The sequence below is a fragment of the Amblyomma maculatum genome, chromosome 10, assembly GCF_055883805.1.
Source record: "Amblyomma maculatum isolate TAMU_Amacu chromosome 10, ASM5588380v1, whole genome shotgun sequence".
Lineage (NCBI taxonomy): Eukaryota > Metazoa > Arthropoda > Arachnida > Ixodida > Ixodidae > Amblyomma > Amblyomma maculatum.
In genome coordinates this window covers 5,736,608-5,752,807 of record NC_139353.1, presented here as the reverse complement: position 1 = coordinate 5,752,807, position 16,200 = coordinate 5,736,608, and the positions used below count along the sequence as shown (strand labels likewise).

The 16,200-nt window shown below is 47.6% G+C and overlaps 1 protein-coding gene across 1 annotated transcript in view; it reads right to left on the bottom strand.

Annotated features, from left to right (window-relative positions):
- The window catches only part of LOC146175441 (uncharacterized), a 32,074-nt gene extending 28,814 nt beyond the window's left edge, over positions 1 to 3,260 (bottom strand). The window contains exon 1 of the mRNA XM_084580810.1: positions 3,231 to 3,260. Within this exon, the coding sequence (XP_084436936.1) occupies positions 3,231 to 3,260 (30 nt within the window). The remainder of the gene's footprint in view (positions 1 to 3,230) is intronic.
- Between the last annotated feature and the right edge of the window lie 12,940 nt (positions 3,261 to 16,200).

Sequence of the window (16,200 nt, the reverse complement as noted above, 5' to 3'; positions counted from 1 at the left end):
TGAGCGGACACAGCAGTTGACGTCGCACCCTTATTTCCTGCAGCTTCTACCCCATCCGAATGAAGTTCCTCGTGGTGCGTCTCGTCGCGCGTTTGTCGCCTCGTCTCGACCTCCAAGGGATCGTGCTGTAAGGTACCAGAGCCCCCAGCCACCGATATGTTACGGCTGTGGGGGCAGCGGACACATGTCCCGCTTTTGCCCGCGTCGCCAAATTTCTCAACCCCCCTGTACAATTAGCACCGCGCTTCAAAAATGACGCCCAGTGGGAACAGCCACCCGCTGTCTTCTATCGGCTTTCTTGCCCCCCCCCCCCCAACGCGGTGCAAGGAATGACTCTGCGTCCAATCGCAGCATCACTCCCCCGCCGCAGCGACAAGGCCGTTCATCATCTCCACATCGCTGCTTCATTTCTCCACCAGTGGGAAACTAGGTGGAGTGGCCGATGGAGGCAAGATCACCAGACGGTCAATTTTGCGAATACATCTGCCTATCGTCATGCTAAAAAACAAAGTGTCAGTGTGTATGGACAGTGTTGAAACGAGTGCTTTGGTTGACACTGGTGCCGCTGTTTCAGTTATGAGCCTTTCATTTAAGAACCGACTTCGACAGAAAATTATGTTTGTGTGTGACAAAAGCAGTACGTTTTGTGGAGTAGTGGGTGAAACTTTAGTTCCGGTTGGCCTCTGCTCGGCTTTATTTGGGCTTGGCGATGAGTGCTACAGAACAGAATTCGTTGTATTAAGGTGCCACGCGTGCCGTGTTCTTGGGTATTCACATTTTGCGCGAGTGTGGTGCAACCCTAGACTTCAGTGCCGGTGAAATTTCTTTGGAGCCGAACATTATCCCCGCATTAATGGAGAACGTGTCCCAGTGTCATGGAGTGTTCTCCCTGACATAGCATGTGCTGCTGCCTGCGATTACGGCAACATATGTGCCTGTGAAATTACCTGAACATTTTGTGGGCAAACACTCAATAGTCATCGAGCCAGATGTCCCGAGCGAAAAAAAAATTTTTTTGTTGCCACGCGCCGTCGTGGACGCAGTGATGGTCGCGCAGACCTCTAGACTGTGAACGTGTCAGCAGAGCCTGTTCGGCTTCCTTATGTTTTAGCACTGACGAGATTTGAGAACGATGCGGCCCAAATCGTTGGAACTATATTTCTGATTGCAGAGGAGCCGCGAAAGGGAAGTAGGGATATTATGCTGAGCTTGAGCGCATGGTCAACAAATCGCTCCCGCCTAGTGACCGCCGTACGCTGCAAGACATTTTGACGATTCATACCGCATATGTGTTCTACTTTGCCTCCAACGGATCGAGTAGCCACTTTCCAACCTCTCGACTGCAGCATAAAATTAACACAGAAAACGCACCCCCTATACGCTAAAAACCTAGAGTCTCCCCGGCGGAGCGAAAGATAATTCAAGAACAGGTTGCTGCAGAAAGAAATCGTCCGAGAATCTTCCAGTCCATGGGCTGCACCTGTGACCCTAGTACCAAATAAAAAAAGACAATTCTTGGCAATTCTGCGTAGACTACCGTCGTTTAAATGCGATAACAAAGACGTATACTCGTTACCTCGTATTGATGACGCAGTCGATTATTTGCTGGCTATTGGCAAATTCCTCTGCATCCATCCGGCAGTGAGAAGACTGTCTTCGTAACATCAGATAGTTTGTACGAATTTAACGTAATGGCGTTCAGATTATGCAACGCTCACGCGACGTCCAAGCGACTCATGGACACTATCCTCCGAGGCCTAAAATGGGAAATATACATGTGCTACTTGGATGATATCATTTTCGGCAAGACCTTCCAAGAGCAAAATGAGAGGCTCCATATTGTTCTTGAGAGCATGGATAAAGCGGGACTCATTTTTGAACTCGAAGTGCTATTTTGGAGACCGACACACTCTAGTTCTTGGCTTCTTCGCAACGAGGATGGTATCAGGCCGGATCAGCAGAAGATCGCTGCAGTACGAGACTTCGAAATCCACGCACCATGAAAAGTCTTCGAAGCATCCTCGGACTCTCTTCTTATTTTCGTCGCTTCATCATTGGCTTTAATTGCGCAAATCGGCTCACTTCTCTCCTGCATAAGAATTCGCAGTTTGTGTGGACTCCCGAGTGTAAATCCTCTTAGCCTTCTCTAACTTAAGCACCACTCCTGCGCCGCTTCGATCCTTCAGCTGTGACGGAGATTCACACTGACGCCAGTAGCGTCGGTCTGGGGCGGTGCTTGTCCAGCTGCATAGTGTTGCCTACGCCAGCCGAACGTTAACAAAATGTGAGCGTAATTGGAGTGCCTTGCAGTTGTGTTCGCTGTGCACAAGTTCCGATCGTACTTGTATGGACGCCACTCGTTACTGACCATCATTCACTATGCTGGCTCATCAGACTTCGCGATCTGTCTGGTCGTGTGCCGCGCTGGGCATTACGCCTACAAGAATGCAACTTTGGTGCCGCGCACACAAGTGGGCGACATCACAGTGACGCAAACTGCTTGTCACGCCGCCTATTGCCGACGTCAACGATGAAGATGGTTTTGAAGGGATAGCAAGCTTGTTCGCGCCGACGTTTCCTAATACGGATACATTTAGGTGAGAGCAACTCAGCGACCTCTCACTGCAGCCTCTTATAGAAGAAGCAGGAGGCAGAGCAGATTCAACGCCATTTACTATCAAAGATGGTATTTTGTTCAAGAAGAACTACGCAGTAGACGGTTTTGCCCTGCTTTCGGTCGTCCCGAAAAATCTCCGCGCACAAGTTTTGCACACTATGCACTATGTCCGGATGTGACTACATCACATCCGGACATCTTAGGCTTCTCTGCATCGAATTCGCCAGCGTTCTTATTGGCCGCAAGTATATAAGACGACCAAGCAGCACGTTGTGAACAATGCCAACACCACGCCGGCCGGTCCATTGCAGCCCGTGAAACTTCACCTTTTGAAAAGGTTGGAATTGACCTGCTTAGTCTTTTCCCAAAGACTTTAGAGTTCCGCCGCTAGGTTATTGTCTGCGTAAAATATCTCACCAGATACGCGGAGACAGCTGCTCTCGTTGCTTCGTCGTTCCTTCTACACTGTTATTCTTCGCCATGGCGCACCCAGTGTTATAATAAGTGATCGTGGACGGCAATTGACTGCTGGTATCGTGGAAGAGATGCTCTGGCTTTGTGGATCAGAATACCGACACTCCATGCCGTATCACCCGCAGACCAACGGTCTCACCGAGCGCACCAACCGCACCCTGACAACCATGTTGTCTGTGTATACGTCTCGTCGGACCATCGCAATTGAGACGCAGTGCTACCGTATGTTACGTACGCTTATAACACGGCAAATCATGAGGCTACCGGGTATCCTCCTTCTATTTCTATATGCGAGAACACCCCGCGTTTTCCTCGATACCATCTTCCCGTTTTCCCCCAACGAGAACGCGTCCGTTTCCCAGATACATGCCGAAGAGGCCAGTCGTACAGCCCGCTTACGCACACTGGCCTCCCAAATCCGCGCAAAACAATACTACGACCTGCGTCATCGTGCAGTGACTCACTCTCCTGGAGGCTCCGCCTTACTTTGGACGCCGCAAGCGAGGATTGTATGAGCAGTTTTTGAACAAGTAAGATGGCCCCTTCGTCGTGTTGGACCTACTGAATGGAGTGAATTACATCATCGCCAAAGTTACGACAGATAACCGCCGTCCCCACAAAACACAATTCGTTCATGTGGCTCGCCTGAAACGCTGCCATCGTCGATCTGCCTAATTTTCTCCAGGACGAGAATCGCCTGCCCCCGGAGAAATTGTTACGCGGCTTACTGAGGAGTTGGTGGAGAAGAGTGAGACGCGCGCAGACTCTGAGCCGCTTGCGACCAGCTTTCATTCGTCAAGCCTTCATCTGTATTAAAGCCATTGCATCTGCTACAATATTAAAAGCGTTCATTAGGTGTCCCTTTAACAAGTCTGATAAAAAACGACTCTTCGTGGCCTTTACTTTCGTTGCCCGCCTGGCCCGGGTTCGCGACCCAATAGCGACAATTTTATTTTATTATTAGAGGAACCTCTTCGCCAATTTTAGCCTCATTTTGACCCTGCCCAAACAGCCCCAAACATGGGCATAACCATAAGATATATCTACTTCCTCGCTGATAATTGCACATATTCATACCCGAAATGAGTCCGAATTGATCTACCACCAGCGCTGTAGCAGAGTCCGTAAAGGCGCGAAAGTCGGCTCTTCGTTCAAATCTCGTTCGGTGAAGGGGTTGTCGTGAAGCGAGTCGCATGCCGATGTGAACACTCGTTGTCGATCGGCGCTTGTCGCGGGTCGCCCCCTCCGTGACGAATCGAGCCGCGCGACCTCCGCGAGTCGCCAGTGTGTTTACTCTCACGGGTGTGAAATTCGATATGTTTCCGACAGTTTTGCCTAACGATTTACAAAACTCCACATGACGATACCGTTTGCCTTCCTTCTGGTGCGCTTAATTCCGTCCTCTTTGAGCAGTGAGGTAGGTGAAAGGGTTATTTTGCAGAAGGGCTGAAGAGCATTATCAATATTTATCATCAAAGCTTGGTTTGACCAAAACTGCACTGAATTTGAACAATTTTGTTTGTGCCTCGCAATAAAACCTTTCGAGCTCCGAACTCCGAAAAGCATTCAGTATTATCTTCGTACCCATTTTAACGCCAATATTTAATAACTGTTTGAAAAATTCGGCCTTTCCTCGCCTGTGAAAATTGATTCTTGTTTTCCCTGTCTTCAAATCAGGAAACAAAAATGGTGTTTCCATCGTCTCATTTCTCTTCTGTGTGCAACTTTTAAGCTTTTTGAATTAGGCTTGCACAAAGTACATTCCTTTCATCTCAAACATGTTATCATACTCAATTAGCATGGCTTCATATCGGGGCATTCTACAACAACCAACCTAGTGACGTTTATGACGCATACCTGTGTTGCTGTTCTTCAGAGACGACAGTTTGACGCTATGTACTGTGATTTGAGCAAAGCTTTCGAAGTTGTCACTCACTCATTACTTCTCAAAACGCTTCAGCATTCTGGAATCGAAGTTTCATTCGTAACCCTCCTGCGTAGCTACCTCCTTGATCGCTCCTGCTTTCTCAGCATCAATGGACAGACCTCCTTCCTTTACCCTGCAAGTTTCAGTATAAGCACGCTTCTATTCTCTGTTTTTATTAATGACCTCACGTCTGTGGTCAAGAATCCCTATTTCCTTCTTTATGCTGACAATATAAAAATATTAAAGGTAATACATTCTTTTCAAGATTGCTTGTCTTTGCAATCGGACACATCTGCTTTGTCGGTAACTCAGGTTACCGACAGTCTAGTGGAAATTAAAAGAAGAAATGGGCATGGGCAGGACATGCAGTGCGAAGAGAGGATAGCCGATGGTCGCTTAGGGTAACAAACTGGATTCCAAGGGAAGGAAAGCGTAGCAGAAAGTTAGGTGGGCGGATGAGATTAAGACGTTCGCAGGGGTCAAGTGGATGCAGCTAGCACAGAACCGGGTTAAGTGAAGAAATAAGGGAGAGGCCTTCGCCCTGCAGTGGGTATAGTCAGGCTGCTGCTGCTGATGCTGATGATGATGATATCTGCTTTTTCTAATTGATGCACGAAGAATGGGCTTACTTTGAATTCTTCCACAGTTAAGGTTGTCTCATTTACTTGTAAAACACCTTCTTTACCCTCATTCTCTGAATTCTATGATGTTGTCCGGGGTGGATGAAATTAATGACTTCGAAGTACTTTTCAACCGTAAACCCTCAGCTTCTCTTCTCATACTATAAGCGCATTGCTCTGCGAGCTATGCGCACGTTTGAATCAGAAAAACAGCGCGAATGAAGCAGGGACAAAAAGGCACATAGACGAACAGGACTGGAGCCAGCTATCAACTGACAGTTCATATTTGGCGCCAATCCTGTTAGTTTATGTGGCTTTTTGTCCCTGTTTCATTCGCGCCGTTTTTCTGATTCAAACATGTCGAACCAACTAGCCCATAACAAATTACTCTTAGAGCTGTGCTCACACTCGGACTCATCTGCAGGCTTTCGCGAGAGTTATGCGAAGAATATGCGTCTGTTGTTTGGAACGGCACTTGCCAATCAAACTGTGACAAAATCGACAGAGCACAGCAAAAGTTTTTACGCATATTTCAACATCGTTTTTCCTGCACAACTTCTTGCTCTCGCTCCACACGGAGTAACTCGCCGCATATCCCCTCTATTAACCGCTATCGGGTCCGATCAGATATCATTTTCTTGCACAAACTCCTCGAGGACCACTTTACGTGCTCTGATATTCTAGAGTGCATCCTTCTACGAATTCGGCAAAAAGAGCATGAGGGAATTCAGAACACTTCAAGTTCCTCCGCTTCTGAATTCTCATTCCCCTCTGGACAGAATGCAGAAGCTGTTTAATTTTCTTTGTCCTCATGTTGATATCTTTGGCAACTCGCTTTTTTTTCCTTTTTATTGACAGTTCTTAGTGTCATATTCTGAACGTAGCTTTTATCACATATTACTACCTGGTTCAAATCATTTGTATTACTTCACTTGTGCTTTTCCTCCTGCTTACATTTGTCCGTATTGTTCAAATTGTTTTAACCTGGTCTTTTCGTGCGTGACAATATTTTCACTTTAGCACTGTATATTCGTATCTGATCCTTTTATCGCTTTCAATGATTTATGTATTGTATTTGACTGTATTTTGTTCTAACCTCTTTTGGATGCTATATTGTGTTATGTTTTTCAAGACATCTACCAGCTTGTTTTCATTCGCTACAGTACGTGTTATTTGTTCCTTCTTTTGTCTTCTCTATGTATGTGTAAATCTTGCGTGTGCATTTTTTATTCTTATTTGTGCTGCAGCACCAAGACCATATAATTGTTCCTGTGCACATAAGAAATAAAAAGTGATTGATTGATTGATTGATTGATTGATTGATTGATTGATTGATTGATTGATTGATTGATTGATTGATTGATTGATTGAAGAAACATTGACAAGCTGCTGGTAGCTGTTAGTAGGCAGGTGAAGTGCGTGGGAAATACTTAACGGGCAGGTTGCGTGACATTACAAGACCGCATGACGTGGCCCAGTTGGCAGGACTTGGCAGGCGGCGAAAACCGAACCCGAGACCTTTGGATCCCGAGTCGCCCGTGCTGACCTGCCGGGCACACAGGCACGTTCTTACGACTTGGGAGCTTGTGGGGCTTTACGGTAGGTGGTCTTCCACACTATGACTAGAGCCTACAACCGTACGCTATAATTATGTATGTGTGCGATAATATAGAGACAAAAATTGAAAGATTACTGCGATGTCAACTGAGTAGCAAAGTGTATGGACGCGAAGGACGGTGCGCAAGGGCAGCACCGGAAGTCGCTTCATACCGCTATCCCCCCCCCCCCGCCCACTTCTCCAGGTATAGTGAAACCTCGTTGATACGTTGTTAAAAATTTCCAGGGAAAAACCTATATCCAGGAAAACGTATGATTCGAACTGACTGATTTAAAAGACAGAAAAAAAAAAAAAACACTGCTGAGTGAGGTACAAAGGCATTTAGAATTGAGACTTTCACTGCATAAAAGTGTAGATTAGAATTTATAGACATCAAGTATACACAGCTCCTTTATTACCTCTCGCAGAATTCAATCCGTATTTGTGTTGTCCTAAGCGCGAGAGAGATTTAGTAACTAGTCCGGTTCATAGAACGAATGACGAGCTGGAATCGCTTACTTGGTTGCCTCCGGATGCTTCGCCCCTTTACACCAATAACATGTGAAGAAGCCATCGCGGTGGATAACAGTCGCTCATGCTGCTTCCCCCAGACCCGGCTCGATTGTATGCAAGCGTACAGTTTTAGTTATCAAATAGCCCATCCTTATGGCCCTAAGCCACCTCAAAAGAAGCCACCACGTTTCTCCTCATGAAGTAGTGTTTCCGCTAGAACGGGCGCCTCGTATGTTGGCTCGTTGGCTCATTTTTTGGTGCTATGTCACAAGCAACTATGTCACACAATTGGCGACATCCCTCAATTTATTTTTGAATGTATACATTAAACTGCGTCATTATTCTAGTTTTCGTAAACATGTCCACGGAGCCTGTATATGTGTTGAACGGCCAAAGCGCGTACGTGCACGTTACCTCCGTTACAGCAACTCTCCCTTCACAAAATCCGTAATGAACGTGCTGCTTCTTTTGTCTATTTGTTGCTTTTTCTCCCCTCAAAGTTACTACGGCCTAAGTTACTCTTCTTCCTGGAAAGGTGACCTCCAGCAGAACCGAAGTTATGGCGTACGTGCGGGTTGTTTTGGTTGTGTGTTACTTTTTCATACCCAACATATGCAGTGTGACCCTGCCCTCGTGAGTGAAGAGAATTTGTGCGCGTCCTGTGTGCGCAATTACCGAAAGCTTAAAAAGGAGTTGACCCCAATGCGAGTTCGCCCCTCGGAGGGAAAGCCGAGCTTCCGCCGGGTTCCCGAGCTGCCTCAACGCTTCCCCAAAGCGGCCTCGGAAAGTCCAACGCTTTCGAGGGTCGTTCGGTCTGCCGCCGCGCTCCCCGGTATGCGCACCACTTACTGTTGAATATATTGAAACGCCTGTTTAATTAACGTAAATTATAGTGTTTCTTCGCTCGTTGTTGCCCTTTATTATGTTAATGTTGCTTTCCGCTACGGCGTATCCCTCTTTTTGAACATTATTTGTTGTTGTTATAAGCCAACAGGCCTTCGTTTCATTTGCTTACCAGCTATGCCGGGCATCGAACTACCACCACCCTTTCGTCATGTCTCGGTGATGCCCTCGGGTAATTACCGTGACAGACTGTAACAGGTTCTCGAGTTCTCGTTAACGTATGTCCGCTTAATCGCAAAACGTACTACTATACGACCACAGGATGTCGAAATTTCGAAAGTAGTAACCGGGAAGCCAGCCACTCAGCCACAGCCAGCCAGCCACAGCCAGTGAGTGAGTCAGTCAGTCAGTCCGGGAACGCATTCACCAGGAGAAAGTGTAACTCTATTGGAGATGTTTTACTGTCCGCGATTTAAACGTATGAAATATGAAATCGCATGAACCGGGAGCGTATCAACGAGGTACTGTTGTATTATTTTTATCATCAACAATGTTCTGCACACACACTTACTCCAGTTCATTTATTCAACATAAAGCCAGACAGAAGGCTTCGCAGAGGTCAATCGACGCACCCCACTATACGACTTGCCAGCAATGTCATATCGTACGTAAATAATACATATATCTCGTCCATACTGTACATAAATAATAGTGTCATTTGCATACGTGTACTTAGTTTCAGTATAGTATGTACGGATTACAAGGGTTGTATGCGTTAGCATTATAACGCCCAGTTATCGTCAAACGTGTCCAGCGCTAGCGGATGTGAACCATCGGTGGAAGCGCAACGAAGTGGAGACCGACAAATATTTGCTAACAAGGCAGATAATGGAGAGGGATAGGTCGAAAATAAACTTTATTGGGTTTCCGGAATTGCGAAGGTGATTGTCTTTAGTCTGGGGTCCAAATGACTGTAGAAAGAAAGAGTGGGAGAACACAAGAGGTGGTATAGGAAACCGCGGTTACCAATCAGTCAAGGAAGAGGGGGCAGATTAGAGAAGGTGGCGCGGAGAGTCCCACTGTGATTGACAGACTGAATCACGCCACCCGCTCGCATGGTAGGAATCCGGCAGCGGCTACTACAGCTGCGGAGAATGCTGATGCTAACGCATACGCTGCCTCGTCTGTCACACTGACAATCCGTAAATTCTTAACGCGATAGAGCTAAAGGCTCCGCTTTCCAGAAAAAAAATTCTAGGGGGCACTTTTTACCACTACAGTGCGATGAGGTCAAAGCCTCTATCGCGCGGTGGTCCACTACGACGCCTGCCACCTTCGCGATGACGCGACAGCGTAAGCCGTATGAACGTGCCTAGGGATAACGCGAGGGTCTTGGCTGATTCTGATATCACAGGCAGCTCCTGCCAAATGTGATGTCAGCAAGACGTCCAGTTAGTGCTCAGCCATGTCAGCTGGCCGCCTCCCACGACTTCTTTTTCCTTCTTCTAGCCTTTGGATGTAACGGACGTCTGGTCACCGCGAGTATGAGCGCTTAAAGCCTTTCGCCTTAAAATCCGGCCTCAGCGTTTTGATCGAAATACCACGGACATGGCTTTGCTAACGTGGCAGGTGACATATGACCATGCAACTGACTGCTAGCCGGGTTGTTCATGTCCCGAGACCCCATGATATATGGCTGGTTTTTTGTTTTGTTTTTTAATTGGTTCACAGGAAGGGAAAGGCGCAGTATCTGTCACACTTGCTATGTGGACACCTGAACCGCGCCGTAAGGGAAGGGAGAGAGGTGGGAGTCAAAGTGGAAAGAGAGAAAGGGGAGTCGTAGTGGAGGGCTACGGGGTAATTTCGACCGCCTGGGGATCTTTAACGTGCGCTGACATCACACAGCACACGGACGCCTCTTCGTTTCGCCTCCATCGAAACGCAGCCGCCGTGGTCGGGTTCGAACCCGATTGCCAATTCGGGTTTTGTTTTTTTAGGAGGCTAAGATAGGAATACAGCCCTCCAGGACCCTTGGATCATGAGCTACACCATGTGTGTGTGTGTGTGTGTGTGTGTGTGTGTGTGTGTGTGTGTGTGTGTGTGTGTGTGTGTGTGTGTGTGTGTGTGTGTGTGTGTGTGTGTGTGTGTGTGTGTGTGTGTGTGTGTGTGTGTGTGTGTGTGTGTGTGTGTGTGTGTGTGTGTGTGTGTGTGTGTGTGTGTGTTTCACGCGATGTTGTATATTGCTAATGAGGATGCGTGGAATAATCAAGGCGCACAAAAAGACCACAATTAATTAAACTAGTGCATAACGAGGATTCGCAAGGGGAAGCGCCAAGCAGGAGTTAATGTTTTCCTGTCATACCCTTAACCCCCCCTATAGATCTCTCACAAAGAAGGAAGAAGTAATCTGGCGAAAACTGCAGACGGGCACCTTCCCAAACTCGTATGTCCTAAACAAATGGCATCATGAGGTGCAAAACTGTGAACTGTGAAGGCATATCGACCCTAAATCACATGCGACTTACCCAGCGCTAAACGAGATACATGGAAATAAAGAGTCATGGGAATCCTCCCTTCACAGCCATGGAAGAACAAGCCCAAAAACAAGTCATCCGTCAAGCCCAGGCCGCCGCCGGAAGCCAACTGATTCCGGTTGACGTCTAGGGGGGAGGTGGACTGGGAAAGGGGGAGCTGCGTTTCACCCGATCATCCATACTCTCTGACGAGTACAAATAAAGTGTTTTCTCTCTCTCTCTCCCTCTTAAAGGCGGAGCTTGAATGCCCCCCCCCCCCTTTTTTTTCTTTTTTTTTTTTTTTTTTTTTTTTCTCAACCCTCGTCCTGACTGTCCACTGTGGATCTCACGCGGAGTTCTAGAGCTTATGACACTACGGGAAACATGAAAGATAGAAGATGGTGTAAGACCGCGATAAACTGCAGGTTTTTTTTTTTTTCTTTTAAGGGGAAACTGACCCCGTGAGAACTCGCGAAGATGTTCGAAATTACTCCGCAGCCCTCCACTCAGTTCAGTTCAGTCGTTCAGTCGCGTCCGACTCTTCGTGACCCTATGGACCATATCACGCCACGCTTTCCGGTCTCTCACTATCTTCCTAACATTACATAATTTCATCTGCATTGCCTCGAGGATGCCATCTAACCGCCGCGTTCGCTGCCTATCCCTTCTCCGGTGACCCTCAACCTTTCCCAACATCAAATCTTTCTCCAGCGACTCCTCTCTTCTCATCGGATGACCAAAGTAGCTGAGCTTTAACTTTAGAATTTGACCCTCCAATGAGCAGTCAGGCTTTATGGTCGACAATATCGACTGATTTGATCTTCTGGCAGTCCAAGGGACTCTCAAGAGTCTCCGCCAGCACCGCAGTTCCTCCACTACGGCTCCCCTTTCTTTCCTTCCACTTTCACTCCTACCTTCCTCCCTTCCCTTATGGCGCGGTTGAGGTGTCCACTGAGCAAGTGTGACAGATACTGCGCCTTTCGCTTCCTATGGACCAATTATTATTATTATGTTCGCTCCCACGCATCTTCGCTACTAACCAGCCGCCAACGACGCCTGTCTCCTTTGCTGACCGATTCAAGCTCCCGCCACGGTGGGGGATTTAGGGCCGGTTCCTGTCGCTTCGCGACTTTCTTCGAACGCAACTCGGAAGGGCGCCCATTTCCCATTCAGGGACTTCAAGGAAGATTTGGTTTGGTTTGGTTTGTGGGGTTTAACGTCCCAAAGCAACTCAAGCTATGAGAGACGCCGTAGTGGAGGACTCCGGAAATTTAGACCGCCTGGGGTTCTTTAACGTGCAATGACATCGCACAGCATACGGGCGCCTTGCTTTTCGCCTCCATCGAAAAACGGCCGCCGAGGTCGGGATTCGATCCCGCGTCCTTGGGAACAGTATAGTCGAGCGCCGTAACCATTGCGCCCTCCCGGCGGGGTTTCAATGAAGATTTACCAAACAATACCCCTCTGTCTGGACGCTAGGCGCCGGCTTTCCCCTCAGCCGTGTCGACTTCTGTCGTCAATAGACGCCCCCGCTGGCGTCTTGTCGAGGGAGATTGACCAAACAATGCCCATCTATCTGGACGCTATGCGCCGGCTTGCCCCTCGGCAGCGTCGGCTTCTCTTGTAGGGGCAATGGACGCCCCCGCGCGCGTCTTGACGATCCCTTTCAGGCTCCCGGTGGCTAGCAAAATAGCGCCCTCTAAAGCCGTGAGTAAAGCCAACAGAAAGAATTAAAGGAACAAGAGACGCGAAAGAGGTTGAAAATGAAGAAACGCCCTAATGGAAAGCGAAGTGCGCTGAAAATGGAAATTCTTCCGATCACATTATTCTACTTCCTTAAACCATAATACTTTTATACCATACGATACGAGTCGGGGCGAATTTTTCATCTGCTTGCGTCTGCACCTAACTCATGCTTAACCATCACAGTGGGTATGTGTCATTCCTTCAGAGGCAATAATAAATAGACATGACGACTGTATACAGCCAAATGTTTAAACCGAAATGGGTAGTTTAGACAGAAAGATCAGTTTCAAACCGGTTCTGGAACACTAATGTATGGACTCTGAAAGTCCATGAACCTGTTACGTTGGTGTGATGTGGTACACGAGCCTAAATGCAACTACTCTAACGGGGCAGAATTTAGCTCAGATTATCGAGACCTCATCCTTTCAAGAACCTAAAATATCGCACATTGAAATATCTGCACCAGCAGACGAAACGACACATTTAGTCTTTTTCAAACTCATTGGTTTGGTTTGGCATATAGGGTATAATATCCCCAAGGCGACTAAGAACGTCGTAGTGGAGGGCTCCGGAAATTTAGACCACCTGGATTTTCAAGTTCACTGACATGAAAAAGTACATTGGCGCCTTGCTTTTAACCTCCATCGAAAAGCAGACGGAATTCGATTCCGCGTTTTTGGATTCAGCCCCGCCGAGGTGGTGCAGTGGTAAGACGCCAGACTACTGTGCCGGAGTACCCGGGTTCGAACCCGACCTCGGCGGCTGCGTTTCGATGAAGGCGAAACGAAGAGGTGGCCGTGTGCTGTGCGATGTCAGCGCACGTTAAAGATCCCCAGGTGGTCGAAATTACTCCGTAATCCTCCACACGGCTCCTCTTTCTCTCTTTTAACTCCCACCTTCCTCCCTTCCCCTGCGGCGCGGTTCAGGTGCCGACAGAAACAAGTGTGACAGATACTGCGCCTTTCCCTTTCTATGAACCAATTATTATTATTATTATTTGGATTCGGCAGTCGAGCTCCCTAGCCACTGAGCTACCGCGGCGGGGTCCACACTACTGGTGTATCATGACAGGGCAATGAGGCAAAGCCACTTTTTGGAGGTCGTCCGATGATGACACCGGTTAAAAAATCGAATCTGCTTATGCCTCGAGCTAGCTACCAGCTAGCAGCAGCCCGGGCCTGTGCAGTTAACCTAAATGCCGGATGTAGTGGGACAATCAGTTACCTGACGTAAAAATCATGTCTAGCATAATTGTTGATGTCATAGCATTAGAGTCCCCATTCTGAGGACAGTAGGATGGCGTCCTACGCCTGCCACAAATCCTGCGGCTTGGTCTAGAGCGTCTTGCACCTGTCGAAAGACCCCTGATTAGTTGAGGGAACTCACGTGGCTTCGTAATCTCGATAGTTCGTGATGGCCGTCTAGTAGGAGAGGGCGTCGATTGGTCGCGGCGTGATCAGGAGCGGTGAGCCCTCGTTCGCTGCCATTCCTGATATTAAGCGATTTATAATGAATGATCGCCGGCCACAGCCACAAGGAGCCGCCTGAAATAATGTCCCACAACCCAGCGACCACTCAGCGCTCTGTCAGGTCACCTGATTTTGTGACGTGACATCGTCAACCTCTGAACCAGCAACTATCCCGAGTCGACAGGGGCTCTGACAGGTGACAGTTGACAGCTGGGTAACGTATAGGGCCGAACTACGATTGGTGGGCGGGATGTGTGATGTCACAGGATCACGTGACATAGTTAGGTCGGCAAGTGCTCTGGCTGAAGGTTCTGAGGGGCTAATTGGTTGTGACGTCATCCATAGGGAGTAATTTTAATCGAACAGCATTAGAAAGTGCCTCTGAAGAAATACAGGTGGTCAGACGGAATCGAACCGCTGCCTTTTGGGCCTGTAGCCAGGCACGTTGCTTCTATGCCCTGCATATGAAAGTGTTCGCCCAGTGGAATAGTTTTTACACATAAACTTCTAACCATCCCTTAAGATTATGGTCCAAAAAAAAAGTTCCAGGACATTGCAGAATCTGCACTGGAGAAGCGCGTAAGTGAGCGTTGCTGTGGTGTTCGCGAAATGTGTCAGCATGATACCGCGAGTGACAGATACTGTGTCTTTCCTTTCTTGTAAACCATTTACCTATATAACACAGGTGAACTTTGATGCGGTCAACGGAACGCTAGTTGTGTTCGACAAGGGGCGCGCGATGTGCCGTATGCAGCAGCAATGTTCAGGCTTTCACATTTCTGCACTGCAGATTCTGCAGTGCTGTCCGAATTTTTCAGAGAGCAGTTGGTTGACTACCTCTCCTGGCACACTTACTAGCAATTTCCACCCATTTGTACACGCAAATCACGCCCTTTCCCGATCGTTAACGTTCGAACATTTCAAAATTCCCGCTACAGGAAGTTAAGCCTAGGTCACCGGACGTCGAGTACAGCGTGACCTCATTTGGAAGTTGCTATTACACCTCCCCGCTAGTTCGACGTCTGATCGACTTAGTTGGCTATAATTAATTACCTAATTAACCCACATGCACAAATGTTTTTCCGATCAAGGTTTTTTCGTCATTTATATTAATGCAACCATTCTTTTTATAACTCGTTTCGTTCGAACGTAATGGTGCGGACCAACTCGTGATGACACGAAACATACACTTAATGCTTACGCATTAATAAAAAGTTTGTCTCGTCCAGGAGAGGGCTTCTCAGTCCAGAGCTCCTGAAGCCACCAGAACAGTCATGCTGAGATCGAATGCATGGACGCTATAGCCACTCAATTCCCAGTTTTGCTTTCAATCTGCACAGTTCCCAAGCTTCAAAAGGTTATGTTCGAGAACATGTCGGCTAGCTTAGTGAATATTTCTACTTTCCACCATTCGCTTCGGGAAACTCGACCCCCCTGACGTGCTTTTTCATGTCTCCAGTTTCCCCATCGAGGCACCATAACCTAACCAGATACCAGGTACAGTCAACATATTCATTATCACAAGCCGAATTACTTCCGATGTAGGACTGTAAAGCAGGATAAGCATCTCCCACTGGCATCCTGTTCACCCTGTCCTCAGTTAACTGTGGGAATATATACTCCCATTCGCTCACAGGGCTCTCTGAGAGCTGTAAGGAATCATTGGCTATCCAATGTTCACATCACTTGATCTAGTCTCAATTTTCTTTTGTTCAGCTAATCTATCACTCACACCCGTTTGCTCTCTTCCTGTACACTTGTCATTTCCATTTCCGTTGACCGTTGACGCTCGAAATATGTTATGACTAGTAGTAGTAACAGCAGTAGTACAGTAGTCATAGTAAACATTTATTGACATAAAATGCAAGTACGCGTTGCCGT